Genomic DNA, 27059 nt, shown 5'->3' with positions numbered 1-27059 from the left:
GGCCTGGCACCGACACACCGTGGGCGCCCCCCCCCCGCCCCAGCTGGCAGGGAGGCATCGTTCACAGCAGAGCGACGATGTTCCTGAAGCGTGCAAATTGAGTCTATTTTCACTCGCTTCAGAGACGGACTCATTTAATTTGTTACCCAGGGGGAAAAAAAAACCATGACAAAAAAACCCATTGTACGATACGATGTCATTTCAAACAAATCTTGGCCTCAATGTGGCGTTCCTTCTGCCATGAGCTGTAACGTGGCTTTCTTTGGTAGCGGTGTGACCGAGGACACGGTTATAATTGAAGTTTAGAGTTGTAACGTAAATTAAACTGCATCTCAAGAGGTTGTGCTAAATAGCTTGATGTTCATTCGTAATGTCAGATGCAATTGAGTAAAATAAATAGTCATCGGCAGAGGAAAAGCGGAAGGCCTTGGACCTAGATTCGAACAGGGGGTATGCATGTTGAACTTCTTTCGCACCGTACGTAGTCAACTGTGCTAATCGGACGTGCGGGCGAAAGACCACAAACTAAACACACACAAAGTAGAGATTTGGCAAGGCACGAATGGCCGAGGGTGTGGGATTTCCAGGCCACAATCGCAGCAGCTGAGCAGGAGTTGACGTGTAGGCAAATAGAGTGAGTCGAGATGGGAGAGCTTGTTAGGGGTGAGTGCGTGGGGTTGGAGGGGAAGATTTCGATGAGAGATAAGCAGGGGTGAGTCGATGGAGGGGAGTAAAGTGAGAATGAGAGGCGTTCGATCGGTAGGGGTGAGCGCATGGTGGATCTCACGTAGAGGTGACATGCTGCCAGCCAGGTCGCGCTCCCATAGACTACCTCGATCTTTCGCCGTCGCTCGAGTTATCCTCGGTGGCCACGGCTGCTCAGGGCGGCAAATTGATGCGGTGAAAGTGTGCACATGTGCAAAATACCTCCCGCTCCGGAGAGATATATACCTCCTCGAGTCAGCTGTAAATGCGCTCATAGCTCGCCCTGCGGGCACGCTGGGACGGACACGCGTCACCTTTTGGCTGAATAATGGGAGCCCAGCACGCCGAAATACAAACAGCGAAGCCTCGGTAATGAACGCCTGCCGGCTGCGCAATTCCTCCGCGTGTCACTCTGGCTCCCTGGGCGTCTTACCCTGGGGTCCCTCTCGAGGCGGAGGTGGTGAGAGAAGCTGCGCCGCCTTCTCGCCCGCGCGGCCGCAGGGTGGGAGAAGTGGAAGAGGTCCTGAGCAAAGTGGAGCTGGGGAAGGGGGTGGGGGAGGGTTTGATGAGGGCGTCAGACTCGCAGCGGCCCCGCATACAAACCGTGATGCTTACATACACACACATAGCACGCAGTCACACACACATAGCACGATGCTCGCAGGCTGTCTCACACACACACACGCGCGCGCCGAACGAAAATGTATGTATGTTGAACTTCTTTCGTACCGTACGTAGCCAGCCGTGCTACTCATGTGCACGCGGTGACAGACGCTTCGTCACGATTATCTCTTTCAGGAGGGGTGCTGCCACGTTATCGCAAGAAGGACAATGTTGCTATGTGTAATCCCATTTGAGTGATTTGCAGGATTTTTTTCAGCGATAGGAAATTTGGCCAACAATACCAGTGACACTGTGTGTACCAACAACAACAAAAATCAAATTGCTTACATCACACAGAGACAAAGATCCCACATATATCCTTAACAGACTGTTGGGGCAAGTGCTGTCGAACCCGGGTCGCCAGGTTCCTAGTGCAGCGCGCTAACCGCTACACTACCGCTCCCCAGTCATTCACACACTCATACGAACATCGTGACACACTTACCAATGCACCATGATGCAAACACGAGGTCACCCACACCATGACAAACGCGCGCACACCATGGCACAGTACATGACGATCTCCCAACCAAAGAGACAAAGATCCCCCGTATAGCCTTAACAAACTGTCGAGGTAAGTGCTATTAGCAAGTATCTATGATGTCCGGCAAGGCACACGAGGGGATGGGTTGCCAACACACCGGTGGCGATGTGTACACACCGAACCAGGTACTAATTTGAGGCTGAGACGGCCTAGGGGAGGCCCAGGACCGGTTCAGATAATCGTCACTGGTGTTGGCTGTGAGCGGGAATCGAACTCGGATCGCCGGGTTCATGCTAACCGCTACACTACCGCTCCCAATCAAGCACGCACACACCAGCATGCACCCTAACGCGCACATACACACGCTACGCGGCACGTCCTCTGTTTCAAATCAATTGCTTTATCTGATGCGCCATTATTTACGTTGCGGTGATTTTTTATTATTTATTTCCCAGATTTTGAAAAATAAATACGAGGACAGCCATACATTTAGCCAACGTAGCTCTGGGTATATGGCCCAGTAAATGCTAACATTTTGAATATAAACTAACAACGCCAGTCTACTCCCATCAAAATATAAAAATCGGTCATTGATATACTATGTGCCCAGGTAGTGCAATATCTTACCAATTCGAGTTGGCCAAACATCCCAATATAGGACCACAGAGCTTGGATAACCCTTGGCGTCGGTTCTCGCTGTCCTCGATGCTTGTCGTTGGTTCTCGCGAACCTCGGTGTTAAAATTCTAGGCTCGTTACAGTACTTCGACAACGATCTGAGTTGCAATTTCCATGAATTATGCTATATGAAATACAATAACAATCAGCAATAATATTATAATAACAATGACTCTCTGGTCAAGCTTTAGACAAAACTGGAGTCTGATTCCGTGCGACCGGATTACATCACTGAGTCATCTGCTGTGTGGAGGCGCTGGCCGATAACATTGTGTCGCTGTTTGAGAGGAAGGACCTCCATATTCTGGGCAAATTGAATCAGCTGGCGTAATGAAGCAGCACATATTCATTTCACCGCTCTGTGGAAGGGGGAAAAAAACCCTGAGTGGTATTAGCCTCACTGAAATAGAAATATCCTTTGTGTGATGCATTGCAGCATGGTACATATTGTAAGGAGTAATTATTTGAAAATGTATCGCTTTGTTCGTGTAAAAAATGGCCACTTGCAGTTGACTTCCGTGAATACCAAGCGAAAAGATAAAGAACGTGTCCACCGAAGGAAGACGTCTCGGCTCTTAAGCGATTGTACTGGCAACGCTAAGTTAAAACCACCGAGAGACCATCCACCGTCCGAATTACACGGCCTGCTGGCACGTCACGAGGTGTCCTCCGGGGGGGGGGTAGGGGGGTCAGGAACGCCGACGAGTCAAACGATTGCGGCCACCCTCAATTGGCCGGCGTCTCCGAGTCAAAGTCTCCGCGGCCGGTAGTAGCCCCGCGCCTTCGGTGGAGGAGGTAAATGCAGACATCGATCTCGCACCAAATCAGGTAACCATGTTTTCCCTCTCTTGCGGCTCCAGGATGATAAGCAGCATTGGAGGTTGGAGTGGGGGGGGGGGGTTCTCGCCGTGTGCCGTAATAGAGGTTCATCAAGATGAAATCACTCTCATCTGTCCGACGCTGACGACACAAGTCGCACATCAGAGACTAATAAACTAGAAGACGCAGCCACTACCGGGAAGGGGGGGGGGCTGGGACAGGGAATGGGGGTGCATCGGTCATGCATTGCAAAGATCTAAGAATGTGACCTTTAACATCGGGAGTGAATATGAACTCATGGGCGCTCTTTGTGGCCTTCTTGTTGGGACCAAGATATGGAAACGTTTAACAATACTGCTTGTGTTGTGGTCATTGCAAACATAATGCCTTGAATAAAGGTGTCAGTTTTTGTGCCAGTTAAAAGGGTAAAACCTATTCCTATTTCCAATATGCCAATATTTTTTATTTGTTTAATGCAATGGCTCTTGGCATGATTTTTAAGAACAGAGTGTTTGAAAAAGATGGACCCGATTTGAAATCGCTATATCTCTGCAACCACGAACCGCCCATGAATGAAACTCTTACCGCTTGAAAGAGTTGCAATTGATTACCGCTCGATGCCTCTCCCAGCGCACAAACAGCCCCTAGCCTCAGTCATTCGCAAGACAACACTGCCTCAACGTTGGATAGGTGCACGGAACCCCAAGACTTGGCGCTACACTCTTGGCCCCCTGCGACTTTTTCTTGTGCACTTACGTCAAAGAGCCGTGGTGTTTTTGTGCCACCATTAGCGACTAATCTGGATGACCTCAAAAACAGAATCACGGCAGTGGTGACTTCAGTGGAAGAAGACACTTTGAGAGGCGTTTGGGACGAATTCAACTATGGTCTCGATGTTGTCCGTACAGCAGGTGGAGGGCACATAGAGCATTTATAAAAGGGTTAGTAAAACTTGATAACGCATTAAACCGTTTGTAACTTTTTGTGTAATTGTAACATGTTGGCATCGTGAAATATACTGCTTTGAAATTGGGTCCATCTTTTAGATATGTATAATGAAAATGCCGTGTACAGTGTCGATTTCAAAGTTCACAGTCTTAAACCTTATCAATATTAAAATCAGGTCGGTTAACCTCTGCACGAAACATGTCTCGAAGCAAGCGCAAGACCCCTCACCCCCCCCCCCCCCCCCCCCCAACGATGCATGCGCGGTATACAGTGCGCGCTCATCTCGTAATCCACACGGAAATCCGTCCCTCGTCTCAGTGTCGCGATGGTGGCAACCATATCTTCCGACTCACATTGGGCACTTTACAACAATATCATAACCCTATTTATAGCCACGGAGCCAGAGACGAATTTATGAGCCTCGCGAAGCCAGAGGCTGCTGCTTCCTTAGTGCTCACCCTCGTTTAACCCATGGCAGATCGTGTGGACAGCTTCTTGCACAACGCCCATTGCACTAAAATGGGAAATGTGCGCCATCATATTTATATACACGGCTAACCTTGCGGCAAAACGAGACCAAAGCATTCAGCAATTCGTAGCCACTGTACACCTTGTATATATATATTGCAGTGTAAATAGTTTTTGCATAATGGGATTGTAATAGCCCATGGACCAGAGCAAAAATAAAAAAAAAACATCTAATGTGCCTTTTGTTGTCGTGAAAACCATCTTCTGTCTCCGTAAAAAAAACAACAACCGGGTTATAATATAATTCACAACACAGTGCACAGTTTGAATACGAGCGCAAATGTAGACTGCGAGCAGGCGTGGGGAATTCAGCCGCATGCTCTTGGCGTGAAATCTGCAACCTACAATCGGAGCCACGCTGGGGGTTTTGCCACAGGAGGCATGCCTCGGGAACAGCACGCCGCGATTACACAGAATACAACCCAGGATCGGTGAGCACGGAACGCCTCTTGCAGTTACCCATCGCAAACGACGGTGATTAAACAGCAGTGGCGGAGGTGGGGTGGGAACGGATGGCATCATCATCACTCGGGCAGTCGCGTCAGTCATGACCGACCGAGTGGTCACTGCGCGTTTAAGGACATCGATGATCCTGAAAGACGTTGGTCCTCCAAACGTCGGCACGCGAGAACCAACATCGCGCCGTGCGAAAACCCGACCTGTGTATACGCTGAGCTCCCGCCGCCACGCTAACGACTCTTGACGGTCAGCGAGGTGCAATGAGAGCACCGCAGAGGCAAGGGAATGGTGGGCAAATGGTGGAGTGAATCTTCACACAAAACGAGGTGGCGCCTGCCGCTGCTGCACAGAAAGCGCTCCGTGCTCAATCCCGGCGACTCAGTCTGGAGGCAGTGGAGCTAGATTCTTCATTTCGGCCAGGCTGGTCCGGATCATGAAAACCCGGAAAATATTTCCGCACCCGGCACATCACATCCAGTATACCCCCTAATTTGACTGTGGAAAGTAGTCACGCGTCTATTCTAGTTTTACAGACCACCCTGAAAACATGTTCATTGAATATATTATGCCTTGACTTTAATAATGTCACACACACTGCGAGCTTGTATCAAATATAGAACATTCTAATCATGCGTCCCTGGGCAGCAGCTATCGGTTTTACAGCTCTGGAATTAAAATGAAGGCGGCGCTCGTGTAGTCGCGGTGTTAAGGTCACCGCTCGCGCCGACGCGCCTAGCGGGGAAGTTTGACGAGAGTTATAAATGTTACGACAATTATGACCAGCGATGGTGCGGACTGATCCATTTAGAGACTTGTATCCGCTCCTTAACAACGGTGGAATTCGGAACTCAATGAACGCCGCTGCTCGACTGAATAACATCACATGCGCACGAGAGCCGACACTATTGAACGCCCCTGTGCAGAGTGCTGCGGTCAGCGCTTTGCACAAAGCACAGCCGATACGACACACGCGCAAGGGGCTTGCGCGTGTGTCGTAACACGGCTCTAGCTTTAGACCGGCAACGTGTCGCCAAGACAATTGGAGGTCATTGCGGCCGATTGTCATTGAAGCACCCCACAACTCGCCGCCCCTCCCTTCTTCCATTCGCTAGATTATCCCTGGTTGTTGTAAAAGTCCACGGACCACAGCAGGCATTTGCATCACCGACAAAGGTAGAACAACTTTCGCAGTACCGATTTATTCACACGGCTAATGAGAGTGAATTACTCAATAACCCCTTTCATTTCAAGTGGTTATCACGTAATCCACTGTTATTTGGCCAGATAAAGAAATTGTAACCGCTACATTTATGCCACCTCGGGTGGTACCGGTAAGTGAAATAGCTAGTCTGGGCTTAAGGGTTATACAGCTGCAACCTGACCTTCAGGATTCACCCGTACATAAATTAATTGTCTCTTGCACGTATGCGCACTCAGAGAAACCCATGAACAACGCGTATGTATTACACATACTGTGTGTTGCATCGGCGTCTGGACCGCAACGGGTGCGCAGGCTAATGGACTCCGCTCGTAAAGCGGAGCTGTCCCTCCCGCTCGTGGTGCTGAAAGTGAGCGGCGCTCGGCCACAGCATCGCGCCCCTACAGCACGCGGTGCTGCGCACGAAGACATCGTGAGCGGATAAATAACAAAAAAAAAAGTTACAATTTCAAAGACGATTCCACTACGAGCAAAGTAACGCGAGAAATGTTCGAGCGATCCGCGCGGCTCTGCGGCGCCCGGCGGGAATCTATTAGCATCCACGCGCGTGTCGGGAGCGCGGATCGCGAAGCGCCCGTGCGGTGTGCGCGGGAAGTACCTGGCCATGGTTGATGAAGCCGCGGTCCCGCGCCACTTGCCCAGCAACGCCGAGGTCTCCCTGATGCAGCTGCACCAGAAAATGGTTCGTGAAGAGCGGGTCGCCGCTCACGAGAACCAAAGCGGTCAGCGGCAGCAACGCGAGAAGGGTCACCCCGGCGTTGCACGCGCTTCTCAACCGCATTACGCCTCTGTGGCTCCTACTCTCGTCGAGCGCACTCCACTCCTGCTACTAATAACAACAGCAGCAGCAACAGCAGCAGCAGCGACACTACTCCCTAAGCATTCAGTAATAACACATCGTTGGGCAACGTCTCAGCTCAAGTGTAGGGCCGCTTATGAGCGCGGCTTGCGCGGGTCGCCCCTCCCAGTCGGCATGTCTGCGCGGAGGGGAGCGGCGCGAGGAGTATAAATACGAGCGGCCGGCGCGCTGGCTGTTTGTTTCTCGGCGCTAACGCGGAGCGGATCGTCTCGGCCGACGGGACGGATCATCTGTATAATTCATGAAGGTTTGCGCCGCGAGCCGCGAGCAGGGAGCCGCGTCACCGCGCGTCACTCAGCCGCCCTATAAACCCTCCCGCGCACCACCCCCGCTGGAGTGGGCGCACACACGAGCAGCAGCAGCGCTCAACTCTACCGCGGCGCGCACTGCCTCGTGGGGGGGGGGGAGGGGGGTTGCGATGACCTATTATTGTTGTTGCTATTATTAATCTAAGGGCGCAGCGTAGCGGCTCCGTCATGCGGAGGTGGCCCAGAAGAGAGGGGCGATTTCTGGAGCGGCCCCACAGTGAACACCGCTTGTGCGGGGTGTCCTAGTTACGACGAGCTCGCGTATTCGCTGATATTTCACGAAGGCGCTCGTGGGGTCCCGTGAGATTTAAAGGCTTGCTTCGGTCGGGCTGGTGTGGTGTGGGGGGTGGAGATATCCTTCCCCTAGCTCAGCCCGCGGATTCCGCTCGCTGGCAGCGCTGCCTGTAAATCGTGGAGTGGAGTGGGGCCGCGCGGAACGGGGCGCTCCCTGTCCCCGGCTAATTCGCACGGCGAGTTTCCCACGAGCGCGCGCCATCGACGGGGGTCCACGTCCAGAACGCACGGCACGCGCCGAGAGCACGGCCGAGGCATTTCTAACATGAAGCTCTGTGAGCGACGTCCCTTAGATGACTCATTTTTCCTCTCGGACTATGTCTCTTATATAACATATACAAATTCAGGGCGCTAGATTGGTGGCTTTAGTTCACAAGCGCACACGTTGGAAAAAAAAAACATTCGCCCCGTTCGTCATTCTCACTGTCTGGTAAGGGTAAAATAAATAATAGACTGACGTTTCGGGAAATAGCTCTTCTGCAGAGACATCCGAGATAATGGCTTATATATTTAAAATAAGCAGATAATATGATTATTTTTCTTATCTGCTCCTCCACGAATAAAATGTGTTTTAATTTTCACACATCCTATCAACCAGAACGCCTTCTGAGCGTCCATAATTCCAGCAGCATTGGTTCAACGCAAGACATTTATGGACTTATTTCGACATTCGACGTGGCATCAGCGGAGTCGGGCTTTGCTTGAACTAATGCCGGCAAACTGCCACACATGTTCGTTAAGGGCACTCCCCGAGATGAATCCTAGTTCGTCGCATAAACGATATAATTTGTTATTATATATTTAACAGCTGCCTCTACATAGGTCTATATTACACTTGACGTCCCTCCGAACAATGTGTCGACAAAAAACGATCGCATATTAATTTGTGCAAAAACCTGCGTTTCGTATTACAGTCCATTCCCGCCCGTGCGTGAAATTTGCAAAAACGCCTTGCTCCGAGTTAACGTGACTTGCTACCACTGCTGTGGCTACCGTTTATAGATGAAAGGAAATCGTAAAGCACAAAGGGAGAGACTTAGTCTCGCATTTAATAGACTAGAATCGACCCCGCCATGCTTGCGTACGCTCCCCCATCACTAACAACAACAACAACTACTGCAATGGATACTCATGCAGCGTCTAAATGCCACAGCATCTCGATGCGATTCACTTCGCGAGGCCATGACACAGCAGCATGGGTAGGGATGCAATGTGAGATTTTTTTTAAAGCCAATCCGGTGCTCCACCAAAGAACTCTAGTGACGTCATTGTGCACCCCCCCAGTAGTGGTGCGACTGTGGTCATCCAGAACAGACCATACAACGTATAACGACGCACTGCCCCGATCCATAAACTACGAAGGAGACGGTGATGCACTCTGCTGCTCCTGACGCGGTTATCTATCTGGCTTTGGTTACCTGAATGTGAAATTGTAGTTCATTCCCAGCATCTACATCAACCATACGGAAGAAGAAGCTTGTGCACGCCCCCCCCGCCCCCACTGTTCAATATCACCCCATGTTTCTATCACTCAGTGATGGGGACGTCACCATCGCGTTGATCGTCGAAGATCCCCACGATGCGCCAGACACTCACACTCCCCCCGTGCCACCTTGCTCATAACTCAAATCAATCGTCCATGGCGTGTGTGATATTTTGCTCAAACCAGCAGAGCGCTTGGAGACGCCATCGCATCGTCTTGCGGTCGACAGAATTCAGCAGCATCAGCTGAGATACAACGCCTGCTAGAGGCGATACAATCTGCAGGATACGCAGGACACGAGAACAGGCGGGGGTGGGGGATATAAGAGTGCGGGGTGGGGGGGGGTCCGGAGGGAGGGAAGAGGGAGGTTGGCAATGAGAGGTGGGGGGAGGGAAACCGGACTGCCGTTGCCGGCAGTTGCGCCAGGCTGAGTAATGGCCAGGCAGGAGGGGTGAGTTATGGCCGGGATGCACGCACGCAGTGTGCCTTTCGTGTCCAGCGGTGCTCATTAAACGGATGCCGTTTCAATTCCACCACGAGCTGATCAAGCCCACGATACAACCACAAGAACGCGCACAAGCGTTTGGAGCTGTGATAAAAAATATAATTTTATTGGCATTGCGTAACCGAGCTATAATACTCGCTCCGCTCCAGTGGAAGGCCGCGATCCGGCCCGCGCGTTACCGATGGCCCCGGGGCTGTGTGACTGGGACCCGTCGTGGCTCCATCTCCCGCGCCTGTGCCAGCCCACGCGGTGTCACAAACGGCTCCGCGTTGCGCACCCGCGCGTCGCAATTAACGGGAGCGTACCGAGCGCGAAACATTATCGCCCATAAAGGCAATCCCGCTTGTCGTTCAATCACCGTATAACCATTTCATGGTATTGACAATCTAGTTTCTGCCTTTGCGAATTTATAGTTCACTTGAATGATTTTCAATTCTGACCTTTTCACGCAAATAAATGTGCGCTTAATAGTCTTCCGCCCGATACGCACTCGCCAAATACAAATCCATATTCGTTGGAGGACACTGACGGCTTAAAAATCAACCAAAGATGTCTGGGGCTGAACTCTCGAAAAAAATATTTCCCCTCTACTACCGCTATCGGGGAGTTGGGGGGAAGGGGGGGGGGGGGTTGGAGGGTTCCAGAAAATCTTCCATGAGAAATTCAGAAATTAAGACACAAGCATGGACCTTGACCATGACTGAACGCAGCACAAAAACCCTCGACGCATTGCTGATATTACATTTGGAAACGATGACGTCGACAACCCATTCGAGTCGATGCAATGCGCGTCTCGCTGTGCACCAAGACTCAAGCACAGCTCGCCAGCCTCGAATCCCTTCAACGTGGCCAGTCTCAATTGACAGGGCATCTCACATGCAGGGCAGGGGGGCGGTGGGGGGGGGGTGCAGATCAATACAGGGAGCTTCTCCCACAACAGCGACGTCAATATCTGGCTGGGGCCTACTACAGAAGGGGGGCTATCTCACACCTACCACAGGGCTCCTTCAATGCCCCTGTATATTTCACATTTCCTTGGCGCATGTTTTGCCGAGTAAACACCGCTCTCGCAGCCCCGATGGTCAAGTGAGAAGCACGGCAGTTATTGCGTGTTTGCGTTCGCTAGCAAGGCGTGAAATTGTCTGTTTGACTCATTCCGGGGTAACGTAGTGGAAATTCATATCGGCGCGGAGAGGCGCCGCTCCTGTTCCCTTGCACGCGAGGTGCCCTGCGGACCCTGCTCACACACACACACACGCGCACCAGCATCCTCTCGCGGACTCGCCTGCCCACGCGCGCACGCGCTCGCGTTAACACCAGAGCGAGGTTCACTTTCACACGAATGGACACGCGCTTTATGAGAAACGTACAAAGCAGCGAGTCGGGGACACTTGTGTATTGTAAATGATTGTATATTCGTGCATCTCGAGTGCTTCTCCTATGACATTTTACAAGGCGATAACGGCGGAGCGCTACGCTGTAAATACAGTTTAGTTTGTCTCTAACAAGCAGTGGGCGGTTGTCGGAGGGCAGAGGTTAAAATCATCAAGCGCATTCAAGATGTTCTCTCCGGTTTAAAACCAACACAGTGAGAGCCTTATCTCAGCGTGCGAGCAGCCTTCGAAGCGGGGGGGGGTGAAAGGTCACTCGGTCCTGTCACTGCAGGCACAGCCATCGCCGCACGCTCGCCACGAGCCCTGGAACAGCCGCTCGGAGCGCTCCGCGCTGACAAAGTGCATGTTTGCTCTTCCCCGTGTGCGATCGATGAGGGAGGCTGTTTTACCCAAAAATATATATCATTCAGCGTTGCAAACAGTTTTTATCCAATTCGTATTGCTTAGCAGCGTATTTCTCACTGCGCGTGCCTCACGTCACGTCACGGAGGCAGTGTCCATTCGGAAACGCCGACAGTAAGCATTGCATGACCTTGTGTTAGGGAACTGTCTATGGAAGAGATATCACAGAACTACTGACGTGACTCCTTCAAGTGACCTTTGATCCATGTCCTTTCTCACGCACCCTGCTTTCAAACACACCCCGCTATTGTTTTATGGCAGAACAACCCAATATTGTTTAATCTTAGAGCTGGCGTTTTTGCCAAAGTGAAACAAAACATTTAATCTGATGGGGCTGTTTCGTGCAGTCATTCGTAACTGGCCCGAGACCTTCACCTTGCTACACTCGAACAAAATCACTCAAGTGCTTTATATATATTTAGAGCAATAGATGCGATTTCCCACACTCACTCGAGACATGGTTTGCATGAGAGCCGAACCGATACGTTTCATTCTCAGAGCGGGAATATAGCCAAAATCAGATGCTAAATCAGATTTAATGATGGGTTTATTTTTTCTTGTGCAGTCATTTGAGAACTGGACTGTGATCATCATCTTGCTACGATTAAGAACCGAGCCTTAGCACGGACGGCTGAACCCCAGAATCAAACTCAGTTTCTCAGCAGTGCCGGCTCAGTGCTCGAACCCTTGGGCGACCTAAGGAAGGACGGTTACCAAGTGATCCCTGTGGGTGGGAGGGGTCAGCCGGTGGACAATGGCCAGTGTAGCCCGACTCTTGGGCCTCTAGGCCTATGGACCTCTGTGCAGTTGCACCGCCGGCACACTTGATAGTTATGTCACTGACAGTGGGTACTGTGGGATGCGTGGGGCAGCTGCTGCCCATGGCTCAGGGTTGCTTTCACTGGATCACGTGAACCTGAACCAGAGCCACAGGGCTGTGCACAAAACCGAGACCGCACTGGTGCACAGACAACACCTCGCAGGCAAACAAAGCAACAGCGTCTAGACAATGCTACGCTAGCGAAACGGATTTTCCGCCCCATGTATGTTACATGTGTAATACGTGAGCATCATTAACAATTTTACGAATTAAAATAAAACACACGGACTGTGCATAATTACCACGGAACCAGTTCGTAAGAGTAAATGAAACGTATGTTTAACAACAATAATATGTATATTCTTAGTTCTTTCGGTAAAGTCAGGTTGAAGGGAAACAACAAAATAATAAAATATATAAACAATAAAAATTCTCACGACGTTTCGAAACGTCGTGAGAATTTCTATTGTTTTATATATTTTATTATTTTGTTGTTTCCCTTCAACGTGACTTTACCGAAAGAACTAAGAATATGAATTACTGCAGTCACGAAAGCTTTAAATCAAAACAATAATATGCTGAAAGGTAGAAGGGGTACAACTCAATTGAACCATTGCTCGGTGGCGGTTAAACGTCACTCGCGCTGGTCCTCTCCCGTCGTGGGCACACACTCCCTGCTCCGGATGTTGATGATCACCTGAATCTGCCCACCCGTGTCCCCGACCACAGCCATCTTCGCTTCCTTCCATCCAAAGTCCCCGTGGCGACTCGCCCCAGCGTGCGCCGTCGGTCGACTTGGAGGACTCTCGGCAGCGGCAATTTGACCGTGGAAAATCTCCACAGCGTTGGCGCCGCCACCGCCGCCATCGCCGCCACCGTCGCCGCCGCTGCGTCCAGGTGGCTCGCGACATCGGTTGCCCGCCATGGTGGGGCCAGTCACGTCGAAGCTATTGTGCGGCTTTGGCACCGATGGCTTAAAGCGGGCTCGCGGACCCCCTGAAACCTGCTCCTCTCTCAAATCAGCGCCGATTGCGCATCGCCCTAGGAAAACACAAGGAGCGACGTCGTACGTTGAACGTGTACGGGAAGGATCAAAAGTCAGGCGTGGGCAATGAGTGTTGAGAATGAGTGTTGAGGCAAGGCAAGCAGAATTGCTCCGTTATTTCAGAATGTCTTTAATGTAAAGCCAAACTCCTTTCCGCAACCCAGGTCTCCCTTTGCAAAAGGCTCTCGGGAGGTTAATAAAATATGGATCTTTGCGGTAAACCCTAGTATCAAGGCACATGTTTTTTGATGAGGTTGTTGAGACCAGAAGGAATGGTGTCACAGTGATTAGTGAACCACACGACGACGAACCCAGAAAACCGAGTTCGAGTTTTTGGCGTGAGGAGGCCTTCATCCAGCAGTGTATTAACGCGGTTGGCTACGTACGGTGCGAAAGTTCAACATACATACAGACAAAATTACTGTACACTATTCCTGTGACATTTAAAGCACTTTGTTACCGCACATGAAATACCTCAAATACATCACATAAAGTACACACACATTTCATGCACAATTACATGTCGCAACATGGCTGTGTGTACTTAGTCATTGCAAAATCAATCCCGAGCCAATACTTCAATATATTTAACAAACGTAAGTTTTCTTTCTTGTTTTCATTTTGAGCTATCTCTCTCTCGCTCATCATCCTCTTTTCCACAATAATGTCACGTGCCATCTCCCGGCTTGCAAACACCATCATATCACCGTGCCGCTTCATAGGAATTTGCGAGGGAGGAAGGTGCTCCGTTAACCTATTATCGTCGGCAGTGCCTGCCAATCAACATGATCGCCGCTTCAGTGGGAGCACCTCTGGGACACAGATAATGATGTGAGTGGGCGGTGGGAACAAAATTATCGGCCAAGTTCTGGGGTGTTCTATTAGATGATGATTCTTGGCAATCTCTGATTACAAGATGACCGTGAAATCAATCTACTTGTTGCCTCGACAAGCGCCTCATTTTTGACTTGCACCCCAATTAAATAGTTTGGGGATACCGTTTTGTGAATACTACTAAAAACAGATTAATTGTAAACGTTTAAACCTATTTGTTTAACGAGGTGGTCGGGTGACTCAGAGGTCACTGCACTGACCCGGCGCCGCTGAGATCCTGGGTTCAAATTTAGGTTTCAGCCGCCCATGGTTAATTGGGATTTCCCATTGTGGTGAGTTAATGGTCTTAACGCAGCTCCCAATGATTGCACACAAAAAAGACCATCATATTAAACCTGCTATTTGACAAGATTTGGCTAAACTCCAGCTCAGAGAATGAAAAAAAACCATGAAGACTATCGGTTTAACTGTCATGTAACAATCTCTTGGATGAATGCATGGGAAATTGCATCCCTTTCTGTTGAGAAGATAAAACAACGACTTGAAGAATTTTTTGAAAGAAATCTTGTGAAAAATATCTTCCACTGGCTGGGTTGTTTGTCCCATGATGTAACTATGATAGCACGATTGGGAAAGTACTTAAAATCAATAGATTTCCAGTTTGAAATTATTTTAAGAGTACTTCGTCACCTCCAAAAGCATAAGCCGTAGCGTTGCGAGAAACCAACGCAAAGGCTCCTTCACTAACGTGCGAAAGGATGACTTAATCGCTTCTATGAAATTATTGACAAACGGCACTGGTGTTTTGTTGAACGCTCTGCATCAACCATTCACCCTTCCAAATCATACGACATAAAGGTTGTTCAGGAAGTACACTCATGCATGGCAGGTTGATTATTTGCTATGAAGGAGGAAAGCACTTATGAATAAAAAAAATGAATGAGAGTAAATGACAACCATGCTTCACCAAGAGCTGTTCTGATATAATTAACCGTGGACGTTAAGCTGTGGCTGAAAATTAACCCCGGGTTGTTGGGATCACAACGCAAAGCGCAAACCACTGTGCCACTACTCTCCTTTTAGGGTCTGAACACAACTTTAGTTAAGAGAACGATGCTGTTTCTTGTGAGGCTATACGTTCATAATAACCAAGCTCGCGATTATAAAGTGTTAGGGAATGCACAAACTGCGTATTGCACTGCAATTGACTGTCGGCACAATCCCATAATCCAGATGTTGTGATTTATTGTCCACCTCTTTAAGTAGATGTCTGAATGCTGACAAAATCCTGTGGGTGCCAACACTGGCTCAGCATGGCATCTGGATGAGATCATTTGAGCGATTGCCAGGACGCACTTTAATGCCAGTGGCAGGTTCAACAGGGAAATGCTTAAATCGGTGTGAGGACTCGGGCAGACCCCAGGAGTGCTGAGTCACTCCCCTTTGTGTTCGGGAGATGTAAGGGTCAGGGTGTGGGCGGTGTGGGCGGTCGGCCTCTGTGCCCGGGAGTCAGACGGGGTTGAAGGAAAATGGATGTGAACCACACTAATCAGGGGGGCAGTCCAAAACGCTTCATATTGAAACATATAAAAATCATAAAACTTAACTACGATGCAATGTTTTTTATCTGAAGGGTTTTTTAAAAATTTCGATTTAAAGCTTTCGTGACTGCAATGATTCATCTTCTTTGGTTCTTTCGGTAAAGTCACGTAGAATGAGAATAAAATAATAAATTGATAAAATAAAATAACACAATAGAACGTGGCTCTCTCACTCCAGCGCTGTCCTACCAGACAGTCTCGCTCCCTTCACCTGATGAAGGCCGCTTGTGTTGTGGCCGAAACGTCGTGAGAATATTATTGTGTTATTTTATTTTATCAATTTATTATTTTATTCTCATTCTACGTGACTTTACCGAAAGAACCAAAGAAGGTTTTTTTAACGTCATCTTTTTTTTATGGGTAGAAAAATAATAAAGCAGACATTCCCACCCCTATATATGTAGCTATCTTCATTGTCTCGTTTTCTTCTTTTGAAAAATCATCGAGCAATGACTCACGCACGTTGGGTTAATGTAACAAAAAAGTAAAAAAAAAACTTTTACTCCGTGCAAACCTCTCACAAAATGTTTGAACTGGCGTCTCACAGACAAAAGACAACAACGGCATTCTCATCGCACATTTTTAAAAGACGCGCCTGCTCAATGGGAGAATGCGGGTTTGCGGCGCAGGTATACGTGGCACGCGCACACAGGCGCTCCACAGGGAGATGACCCGGAACATTCTGTTCCAGGACAAACACTGCAGGTGCTGCATTCCCATTCTTTGCATTCAAGACAGCTCGGGCTACTTTCAAGGCCTTCGGACACAGCGAAATAAATAGGCGTTATAAACGCGGTGTGGCTATTATTCATTCCATCTGCAACTGTTGACCTCAGGAAACAAACCGGTAAACGAGCGGTTAGCGCAAATAACATGGCAACACGTGTTGAAAAACACACCTCCGTCGTGTGCTTCACTGCCGTTCAATTCCCCTGCCACCCTCGCTCCTCTCAGGGCAACAGGTATGTGTAGCCACACGCTGGGAGACCTCTGCAATGCACAACGCAGGACACGTGAAAATCACTTTGGCATTAATTTCAGCGACGAGCTGCGCACACTGGACTCCCTGGGGAACGGCGGGTTGGCGCCTCGTCCGTAATCTCCAGCGCTGGGCTGTTTGGGCCCCCGGTGTCCCCGTCGAGCAATGGATTAATTGCATCGCCGCCTCGATTTCATATCGTGCTGCCCGTCGTCTTGACATGCCACTGCACTTGGCGGTGCAGGTCAGCACAAACCAACCGCATCGTTGATTTTTCAATTAAATTTTTTTTTACAAAAAAACAACGCAATTTTTTTTGTTACTTTACACATGAATGTAAAAAAAAGTAAATAAACAACCGTTCAGCAAATTGGTTATTTTGACAAAATACACTGCTGAACCAGAAACTGTACTCCGGGTCAATTGGTGCTCTCTCAATGACTCCGCTCTCCATCCATTGCAGAAGCAGCCACTCAGATACTCATTCCTGCAAGCCCGCTGGCCGCCGGAACCCTTGAGGACCAGGCAAATGAGAACATTTGTTGTAAACGATGCCCTGAATGAAACTGCCGTTTGTGCCGTGACTGCATCGGTCACCTAATACCCCCCCCCCCCCCGGCCACGCTGATCAACGTCCTCTTTGCAATAAGTCTCTCGTGCGACCTCATGTCTGGGTTGCACGGATATCCACGCAAGATGTAGAATTCACATACTCGTGAAAAAAAAAAACCCCCAATAACAATTGCCACCGAGTTGTAAAAAAAAATATTCCGAAAGTGGGCAGTAAATCTATTGCAGCAGTCTTTGCGGATTCGACATGAGAGTTGCTGGATGTTTCGTAAAACTCAAATGAAAACAAACATTTTGTAACAACAACAAAACATAAATTGTGGCATTTAGTGTATGGGCCCTGTTCAGTATCAACACGGAAATGGGAGAAGCAGCACTCACAACGAAAAATTGCATATCAAATGAGGAGATACTCACATTGGTTGGTCGCTAAATAAATCAGGCTCTATTGTGGTGCCACAGTTGTGTTTTCATAGCTGCTGGTTCTCTTGAATTCACCCTCCCATAACACGAAATGGCAGCCCGATAGGATGCGAGCTGGGCATGCAAGGATTCACCCCACCGCAATTCAATGCATTGCTTTCAATGAAAAGCTGTTAAAACATGAAATCATTGACCTTCATTTCAATGTATTGCATGTTTGTATGTATGTATGTTGAACTTCTTTCGCACCGTAAGTAGCCAACCATACTAATCGGAGGTGCGAAATTGTATTGTTTACCTTTAGAAGACCACGTGTTTAACAATGGTGATACAAATACCCTGGTGTCTGAGCCATACTATAAATTGACACTTGTTAGGGGAATATTGTGCTTGCGTGGCATCACAGGATGGCGTCGTGTTCGCTCTCTACGGGACGAAGTCTCCTGCCCCACGCTGCTCCCCACAGAGATACACAAATCCCTCGTTAGGGGCAGAATCAAAGCGGTGAGGACCGGAATAATCAAAAAGCCAGCGGGCAGTGCCAGACAACAGCACCAGTGCAGAGTGGATATGCGCACGGAGGGGGGGGGGGGGGGATCATTACCTGATCCGGGGAACGCCACGCGGTGTTCGGGTTGGCGCGTCTGCCGGGCCGGCCGTTCACGTGCGAGGCTCTCGCACTGACGTCACCGGGCGTGAGGGTCAAGGCCCTGCAGTGTCGCGCAGCTGGCGAGCTCTGCACTTTGTTCCGAACGGACAAACAGGAAACACAAAACCCTTGATTTTTTTCATGAAAAAAATAACTCCGAGAAAACATTAAAAGCGTTTTTTTTATTATTGCAGGAGCTATGGAGCTCTGTGATCGCACACGCCTGTGCCATGGCCTTGTGGAAGGCATCGCTATTGTGGAAATGAAAGACGGAGGACTGCAATCCCCCTTTGTGGACAACATAATGCATTCCATGACCACAACGCATTGCATGGCAAGACGTTTTCTGAAAAGATGATTATACATCTCGGAGCTACAAATAAACAACGGACACCGATTCAATGAGATAATTGCATCTCAAGGGAGATGGGTGATTAAATAGGCTAATGCCATGTCAGCTTGCAATATGGGCCAGCTACGCATGATTAAAAATACTTTTCACGTGCAGCAAGTCCATGCTTTCAGCATGGAAGCCAATGATTGTGTAAAATAACCTGGAGTTAAATGTGTGTTTCACTTAATTTCCCTTATGCCAGTGCTTAGACTTAAAACATGTTGTTTATGATGTGATGATAACTCGTTGCAATGCATATGGGGTGCCCCCAGTGTGGATAATGAGGCTTATTACAGTGTCCTCACAAGTTCTTCTGGGACACCATCTCCTGAAGCCACTTTCAGACACAAAGCAGTTCACTGCTAGCTGCAAGAGATGTAATAAACGTGCATTTTGTCCGATGAAACGATTCCAATCGTGCAAATATAAACAGAGTTGGGAAAAGGTAAAAATAATCCAGTGCAAATCGAATATCATTTCAAATTGGAAATTACTTGCTAAAGAAATAGCAGACAGTGAAGGACACTGTCAGAGTGCAAATGAAGTGCCATTCGCAGGCAAGTGGCTCATCAGTAACCGGCCCTTGCCAGTGGTGTCTGACGTCGCAGATTATACGGCAACAGTGGCAGGAGAAGTGAATGTTGCTCTCCTTCGCGCCTGGCAACATCAACGACTTCGTGTGAGCAGGGAGAGGCATGGGCAACCTCCACGGGCTGCGGTAGAAACTACGGAAGTCTACACAATTATCACGCTCACACACTCTTAAAAGAGAAAACCCCGTCGCCTCACACCAAGCAATTACGGTCTAGCGGTGGCTGCCCCTTTGAACAAAATGTGCGGCTTGGCTTGGCACAAAACCCCAAGTGCATTACCCTCGCGAGTTACGAAATGCAATTATCTCCCCAGTGCTCGGTAGCTAAGGGAGAGAAAGTTTCCGGATGGACAACTTTAATCTGTTTGTGGCAAACAGGGCTTGACGGCCGGCCAGCAGGCCGAGCAGGAGTTGGGGGGGAAGTGAGGCCAGAAGGCGCCAGGGCCCAACCTTGTGCGGGCGTTACGTGGCGCAGGTGAAGTATTGGACGAGGGTGTTTATAAATGTAACGAGGATAAACTCTCGATGATGTGGAGCAGCGGTGCAATTGTTCGTGCACTTGCACCAGAAACCCGGCAACCTGAGTATGATGCCTGGACACAGCTATTGCATCAATAGCTTGCTATGTTTTATTTTATTTTACCAGATAATGCCCATTGAGCTATATAGCTATTTTTACAGAAGCGACCTCGCCATAAATGACATTTCTACGAAGTGGCTTATCACGTGGAAATTTATCGCAGCCAAATACTCCTAAACGCATGTTGATTCTAAATGAGGGAAAAGCCAAAAGGGCCGGATAAAAATGCACACGACTACGGAGAGAACATGCAAACTCCAAATTTACGGGCGTTAGGGTCGGGAATCTGGATCAACCCCATGACCTCCTGCATACCATGCGAGGTAGTTAACATCTCACTACCGTGGTGCCCCGAAACGGTCCTGACCCCCCCCCCCTCCTCCTTGAACTGGTCAAATGTGGTCAAGCAAACTCCCATGAGCAAAAGGTGCTGGGCAAGATTTCATCCAGTGGTAGATTGACAAATGGATGATGATGATAATAATGATATCGTGGACATTCAGATCTAATTTCCAAGGGAAACCTGGTAAGAATGGCAAAACCATTAGTCCCATTTGGAATTCACAAATTTAGCCCACACGACCAATTCATATTGCACAACAGAGAAATATATAAATATATACACGTACATTTTTAGATGTTGTAATTGTAAGACTTTAGAGATTTAATGATTCACCATGCAAAAGACATTAAGATCAATTGTCATGATTCAGCATCACTACTCAATTCATTAATCGTCTTAAAAAAATGTGGGTTATGAAGTGGCAACAAATGACTGATGGGGTCACGTGAACCCACTAAAGCAACATATACATGAAGGGAAAACATTAATTCTTACACACAATTCAAAACGTGTATCGTGAGCTTAATAATTTATATTAATTCATGAATCCATGCATAATTACACCCCTACAAAGAGTTCAAATGAAATGAAAACAAATATTTATCATTTAATATATTACAAAATAATCAAAAGTTGGCTACTTTGTACAGATTTGGTGATAGAGAAAACGGATTTGGCGATCGAGAAAACAAGTCGCATCCTGAATTACAATCACTGGGTTTTACTGCCGCCAATTGCCAAGGGTCCTGGGCAAGTACGTAAGTTATTCCACTGCAGAGAGGCCACAGCAAATTCCAGCAGTTAATCTCAGATATGGAGCAAGAGGCAATGAAAGAGGCAGAAACCCTTTCACCAGACAGTATCACCTTGACAGAATCTGAATGGCTTTGGTATATCTTGCAAAAAACATTCCGTTGCTTCCCACATTTTTTTTTGGATAGCGACGTCCATTTTGTTGTGAGCAAGCTGTCGTAGAAATGCGCTGAGCGGGAGGAAGCTAAATAATTAAAAATATATATGTTGCAGCAGTTTGAATTGTGTGCTAAATATGACGATTTTCATTCAAGAGTTACGTCGATATTCATGTTCTTGGAGGGCACCTCAAAGGCATGCAACAGAAGCCGCGCTATGCGTTGTGTGCAAGGCTAAGGTGTGCCGCCATTTTTACACAAAGAACTCTCAAGTCAGAGCCCAGGATGATGTAACTATGGCGTGCGTCTGCAGGTCAAAATAACAAACGATATGAAGCTAAATTTTGATTTAAAGCTTTCGTGACTGCAGGGATTCATAGTCTTGGTTCTTTCGGTAAAATTCAACTTTTCTTGTTGTGGTTTTCACACCTGATGATGATTGCTTGTGTTGCGCAGTCGAAACGTCGTGAGAATTGTATTGTTTTATATTTTTATTATTTTATTGTTTCCCTTCTACGTGACTTTACCGAAAGAACCAAGGATATGAAGCTAGCTAAACCAACGATGAAAATAAAATATATCTCAGCAAGTATTAATCTTATTATAAAGGATCACTGAAAGCTAACACAATAATTGCAGGCGAACGTCTCAGCAATGCAACGTTGAACACTGTCAGCAGCTTCGGCCAAAATTATTCATTAACGTTCATATTTCACCGTCATCCTAATTGTTATATTTGTTGGCAAACTTTAACTCAAAATGAAGATCATCGTATAAAATTGTTGGGTACATTATGGCCCGACTACCATAAATATTTATTATACAACTGACAAGACATTACCGCAGCAAATAAATGTGCGAGGCTGTGAACGGTGCGCGGGTCACACTGACTGGGGGGTCCTTCTGGGTGGCTTCTCCTGCCGGCGCCCACGTTGCCAGCGCAGGTGGTGATGGGCCGGGCGGTGGCCACCAGCGACGCTGCGTGCCGAGCACCAAGGAAGGCAGGGTTGGGGCAGCTCCGTGAAAGATGGGATGGCCGCGCGGAGGAGCATTCGTGGAACGAGTGTGGAAGCAGCGAGAGGCACGGACCAGGCAGGGACAGCAGGCGGCAGCTGGCGAGCCCGCGCGCCCGCCTGCGGCAAACCTCCGACACCTGCTCGACGCGCCGTGGCTCGGCCGCCGTGCGAAGGCTCCTGCCGGGGTTGGGGAGCGGGGCAGTGGTGGCGACAACAGAACGCTGGTAATGACCAAACAATAGTGTCACCTTCCACTCCGAAGGGCACCAAGTTTGGCAAGTGAAATTCCCATTGCGTGGCGCTGGAATTAACGCAGCCAGTCAAGTTGTCGAGCGAATCCCGAGATCAGAGCTCTCCGTGCTATTCGACTGTGCCGGACCGGACGTGTGCTGCTCGACTGCCGCGTGCGCCCGATCTTAGTGCGACTTGACAACACCGCGGTGCGCAGCGGCCGCACCCACTGCCTCTGCTTACAGGACGGTGAGCGGGTTGCCGAGGGGAGACGCCAGGGGGTGGACGTTCCTGGCGCACAGCACCCTGGCGGACGCCGGCGGTCGTGTCGCGAGCGCGACGTCTCCCTGCAAACAGACGACGCGCACACAGCAGCCACACTCGCGTCCCGCCAACCCAAGGACATGCATAACACGGTCAAAGATGCGCTCGTTGAGGTGGCCGTTGAGGTGGTTCGGAGGCCAGAGTGCTTGGCTGACGCATCTGAGATGCTGGGTTTGAATCCAGAGTCAGCCACCCATGAACAAGCCGGGTTCTCACGTGTAGAGAGTTCATAGTCCCAGCCCACCAACGATTGAGCTAATAAAATGGTTTTGCACTTAAACTTGGCTAAACGCCAGTTCTCCGTTGAAAAGCAGTGACTTGAAGAGATTTTCGGAAAGAGTTCTGCGATACCCTAACTGATGGTTGCACTGCTGTGGGAGAGTAGTGGATGGATTATTTATCTCTTAACGCATGAAGCGTTATCGGGATAAAATTAGTAGCGGGGGGGGGGGTGGGGCGAGGACAAAATAGAAGATGTGGATGCCATTTGATATTTGGTGACCTTCTCAAGAATCTGTCATGTTGCTGACTCACTGGCAACCGGTTCAGAAAGGGGACCGTGGGACCCTTGACACACGAAAGACGTGCCTTTCCACTGCGACACACGTGTTGACTGCTACTTGCTCAGATAGCTGCATTCGCCTGTGAAACGACACCGCACGCCGCCGTGCACTGTCCCTGCCGAGATGCATCGCATAGTGTGCGTACAACATCTCTGCAATTAGACGCCACTAATTTGCACTGATTAGGACTCCGAAATAATACACAATTCACGGTGGATTCCAATGACAGCGGGCAGGCAAAGAAGCGTAGAAGTGAGCAGGCAAAGCGGTTCCTTGAGGGCTCAGTGTGGGATCGAGGGCTGCCTCTCCGGCATCTGCTTGAATGGACCTCATCCGTAAACAAAGATGCATACATAAGATGTTCAAGTAGCAAACAGAGGCACAAACGAGAAACAACGATTATCTCTTGCCGTTGCCAACAAGACTGCGTACGCAGGGACCAAAACGGTTCCAGGGGTGCACGATCGAAACAGCACGCACCACCCCATTCGGAAACCACGCGACACGTTAGGTCACATGGGTAGCAGTGGCAGAGGAGGCAGCAGCAGCAGCCTTTGCGTTGGACATACGGGACAAAGGGAGATGGCAGTAGGGACAGCTGCGGTCTGTGCAGAACATTCATTTAACTTGTAGAACAATGGAGGCTCATGCGAGACCGTTGTGTGGAAAATCTATAGAAGCCGATGCAAATCGATGTAACGCAACAATGAATTGCCGATGGCCCATGGCAGCCTAGGGTCCAGCAAGAAGCACAGTTAATTGTTTAATTGTTCCTACAGGACAGTGGGAGTACAAGAATAACGACTTGAGCAATGTGGATCAAAGGATTTCCCATTCACCCAAAAAATACGAGCACCAAAAGGTCCTTGGCCCATTATTTATTCGTTAAAAAAATAACCAAAGGCATTTCATTAACCTTATACTCGTTACACATTATACGTCGCATTTATAATTTCCATGTTCTTTCTGAGCCGATTTTACCCTTTGCACCACGAACCGTGCACAGTTATAATTTGTTGTAATCTCCATTCATTATTAGGTCATTGACTACAGAGGGCTCTGAAACGAAGTTAATCATAAAAGCATGGTCAATTTGCAACGTGGGCTTGAATTGCATGTTTTCATTTAGGCGCACGTCATTGCCCTATCTTTAAATACGCTGATTTGATTTTTTTGTTTCGCCACGATTAGAATTTTAAAAGCCCCTAACATCGGGAATTGCACTCGTCGCCCGGATGAAAGCCCTCGCACATTAATGCCCCACGCGTCAGAATTTTCAAAATGCTATTTGACCAGAGCTTCGGTTACTTCCGGCGGAATACGCGAAGGAAAATAATTACATCTCATTTAAAGGTACCTTTTCAAGTAAATGACACGCAAACTAATTCTATTACACCAGGCGGAGGTTGACTATGATCTACCTGCCCACCATCTGTCTGCGTGTTTAGCAAGCTATGCTACTTATCAATTGAATGCGACTAAATCCGCAACCCTTTTGTTATTTAAAATGTGGAGAATTTTTGTTTTTTAACCAGAGGCCATTTTCCTTCAGGGGAGCTCGCCGTCACAGCATCGCTGGCCTCTCATCCTGAAACGCCTCTCAATAAAATCACTCTGAAATTTCCCAAACATCCAGTAAAAAGGCGATTTTGTGCGACGACATTATTGTCAACTCGGTGTCTGGAACACCTGGTACTTTCGAAATGAAGTGCAAAGAGGATTTTTTTTAATAAAGCGTTCTATAAGCAGTTGTTGCTGTTGAGCGTGCATGTTTACTCGACTGCGTAACAGCCCAGAATGCATTGTGGGGGCACCGTGAGTACTCTGGAGCTCAAACAATGAATCACATGTGCTCTTTTAAACCAATTAACAAATTTCTTTCATAAATATCTGTATGAGTGGGTTCTATTTATGGTGTCACTGAGAAAAAGCCAAACAATTTTTTTAAACCCAAAACATACCCAGCCCAATCGATAACGTTCATGGAAACGTCAGCACATTTCCCCTCCAAAAATCATATAAATTCGCACAATCACCAACCCAAGAGAAATCAGGCAGATCATCTCGAAAGCATCTGTATCAGCAAAATAAACTGACCAACAGAGATAAACAACTGCAGGGTTAACTGACAGCAGCTGTCCGCACGAGGTAGATGTAATTACAGCACACGAACCATCTGCGCCGGGGTTTCAAGTCGAGTCTGAATGAGTGACGTTGAGGCACCGCCCCTCAGTGCCCAGTGTCCTTCAGCATCAGAGCTCACCACATTTTCTATTAACCCTGCGTTATATCACAAATAAACATATATATAAAATGCTGACGTTCCAGGTACTGGCCTTCTGCTCAAATGAACGGTCACTCCCTGAAACATCGGCCTATTATTTTTCTGGTATAATTCAATGTAAATGACAAATGTGGTGATTTGATGTTTTTTTTGTATTGTACGTGCAGCGCGGAGCAGCGGGCAGTGGTGAGTGCATTGCACTATGAATTCGGCAACCAGATTTCAGTTCCTGGCCACACCCAACATCAAGTACAGAGTGAGAGTTGAGACGGTCGTAGCCACCCCTTCACCAACCCACACTGACCAGTGTAATGCAGAATGGTCAAAGAACGCCCACGATTAACACGACATGGGGGAGAGCTGCATGCAGCATGGCCTTGACAATAGGCTGTAATTCATATTCTTAGCTCTTTCGGTAAAGTCACGTTGAAGGGAAAGAATAAAATATATATTAAACAATAAAAATTCTCACAACGTTTCGACCATAACGCAAACGGTCATCATCAGGTGTGAAAAACCAACGGCAAGAAACATTTGAAAGAAGCCTCGGTTTGCATTTATTTATTTAATTTTAAACAGTGTATTTTTTTATGAAAAAACATTAGCGCCACGCGCAGCGATTTGGCAGTTTGTTAAGAAGGACGAGTCCATCTATGTTCTGAAAAGAGGAGGGGGAGACGAAAAATTAATGTATGCTGTCTGAAAGCCACCGTAAGCATGAACAATCAATTAAGACCTGAAATGGTTTATCAAATCCTTCCAATGATTGCTAAGCCAGAATCCATCTTCTCGGTTGAAATTGTCTCTGTGCTTGTATATGTGGATAGCCTCATGAACGAATCTCTCATGGTAGCCAGATGGCTTACAAAGAACCTCTGTCTTGGAGAAGTCAATGTCATGTGAGCCTACTGAATTATAACAATGATTTGCCACGGCCGAGGTGTTGGTCCTACAGTGTTTAAGGTCTGCTTTGTGTTCACGAATGTGGTCCGAGACATGGCGTTTGGTTTCTCCAAAGTAACTACTACCACAGAGGCAACTTAGTTTGTAGACACCAGGGTACTGTATGTCCGGAATCACATCTTTTACAGACGGAACCAGATCACGGATTTTATGTAATGTGTTGAAACGGACCTGGATCTTGTGTTTATTC

General features: G+C 48.3%; 2 protein-coding genes across 7 annotated transcripts in view; both read right to left on the bottom strand.

The window, feature by feature from the left end:
- Positions 1–8577, bottom strand: part of PCSK2 (proprotein convertase subtilisin/kexin type 2) — a 30738-nt gene extending 22161 nt beyond the window's left edge. The window contains exons 1-2 of the mRNA XM_032948531.2: positions 7101–8577; positions 1139–1243 (exon numbers count right to left, since the gene is read on the bottom strand). Coding sequence (XP_032804422.1) covers positions 1139–1243; positions 7101–7283 — 288 coding nt within the window. The 5' untranslated portion in view covers positions 7284–8577. The remainder of the gene's footprint in view (positions 1–1138; positions 1244–7100) is intronic.
- Positions 8578–11342: 2765 nt separating this feature from the next.
- Positions 11343–27059, bottom strand: part of LOC116939761 (uncharacterized) — a 77960-nt gene continuing 62243 nt past the window's right edge. For all 6 annotated transcript variants that reach the window (XM_076065114.1, XM_076065115.1, XM_032948538.2 and 3 more), the window contains 5 exons: positions 22979–23082; positions 22380–22681; positions 18624–18760; positions 16947–17037; positions 11343–13608 (listed from right to left, as the gene is read on the bottom strand). In XM_076065114.1, coding sequence (XP_075921229.1) covers positions 13202–13608; positions 16947–17037; positions 18624–18760; positions 22380–22681; positions 22979–23082 — 1041 coding nt within the window. In that variant the 3' untranslated portion in view covers positions 11343–13201. The remainder of the gene's footprint in view (positions 13609–16946; positions 17038–18623; positions 18761–22379; positions 22682–22978; positions 23083–27059) is intronic.

Source organism: Petromyzon marinus, chromosome 6, assembly GCF_048934315.1.
Source record: "Petromyzon marinus isolate PM22_M1 ecotype Great Lakes invasive population chromosome 6, UKy_Petmar_22M1.pri1.0, whole genome shotgun sequence".
Lineage (NCBI taxonomy): Eukaryota > Metazoa > Chordata > Hyperoartia > Petromyzontiformes > Petromyzontidae > Petromyzon > Petromyzon marinus.
Note: the sequence above shows the minus strand (reverse complement) of the source record. Positions and strands in the feature narration are given on the sequence as shown.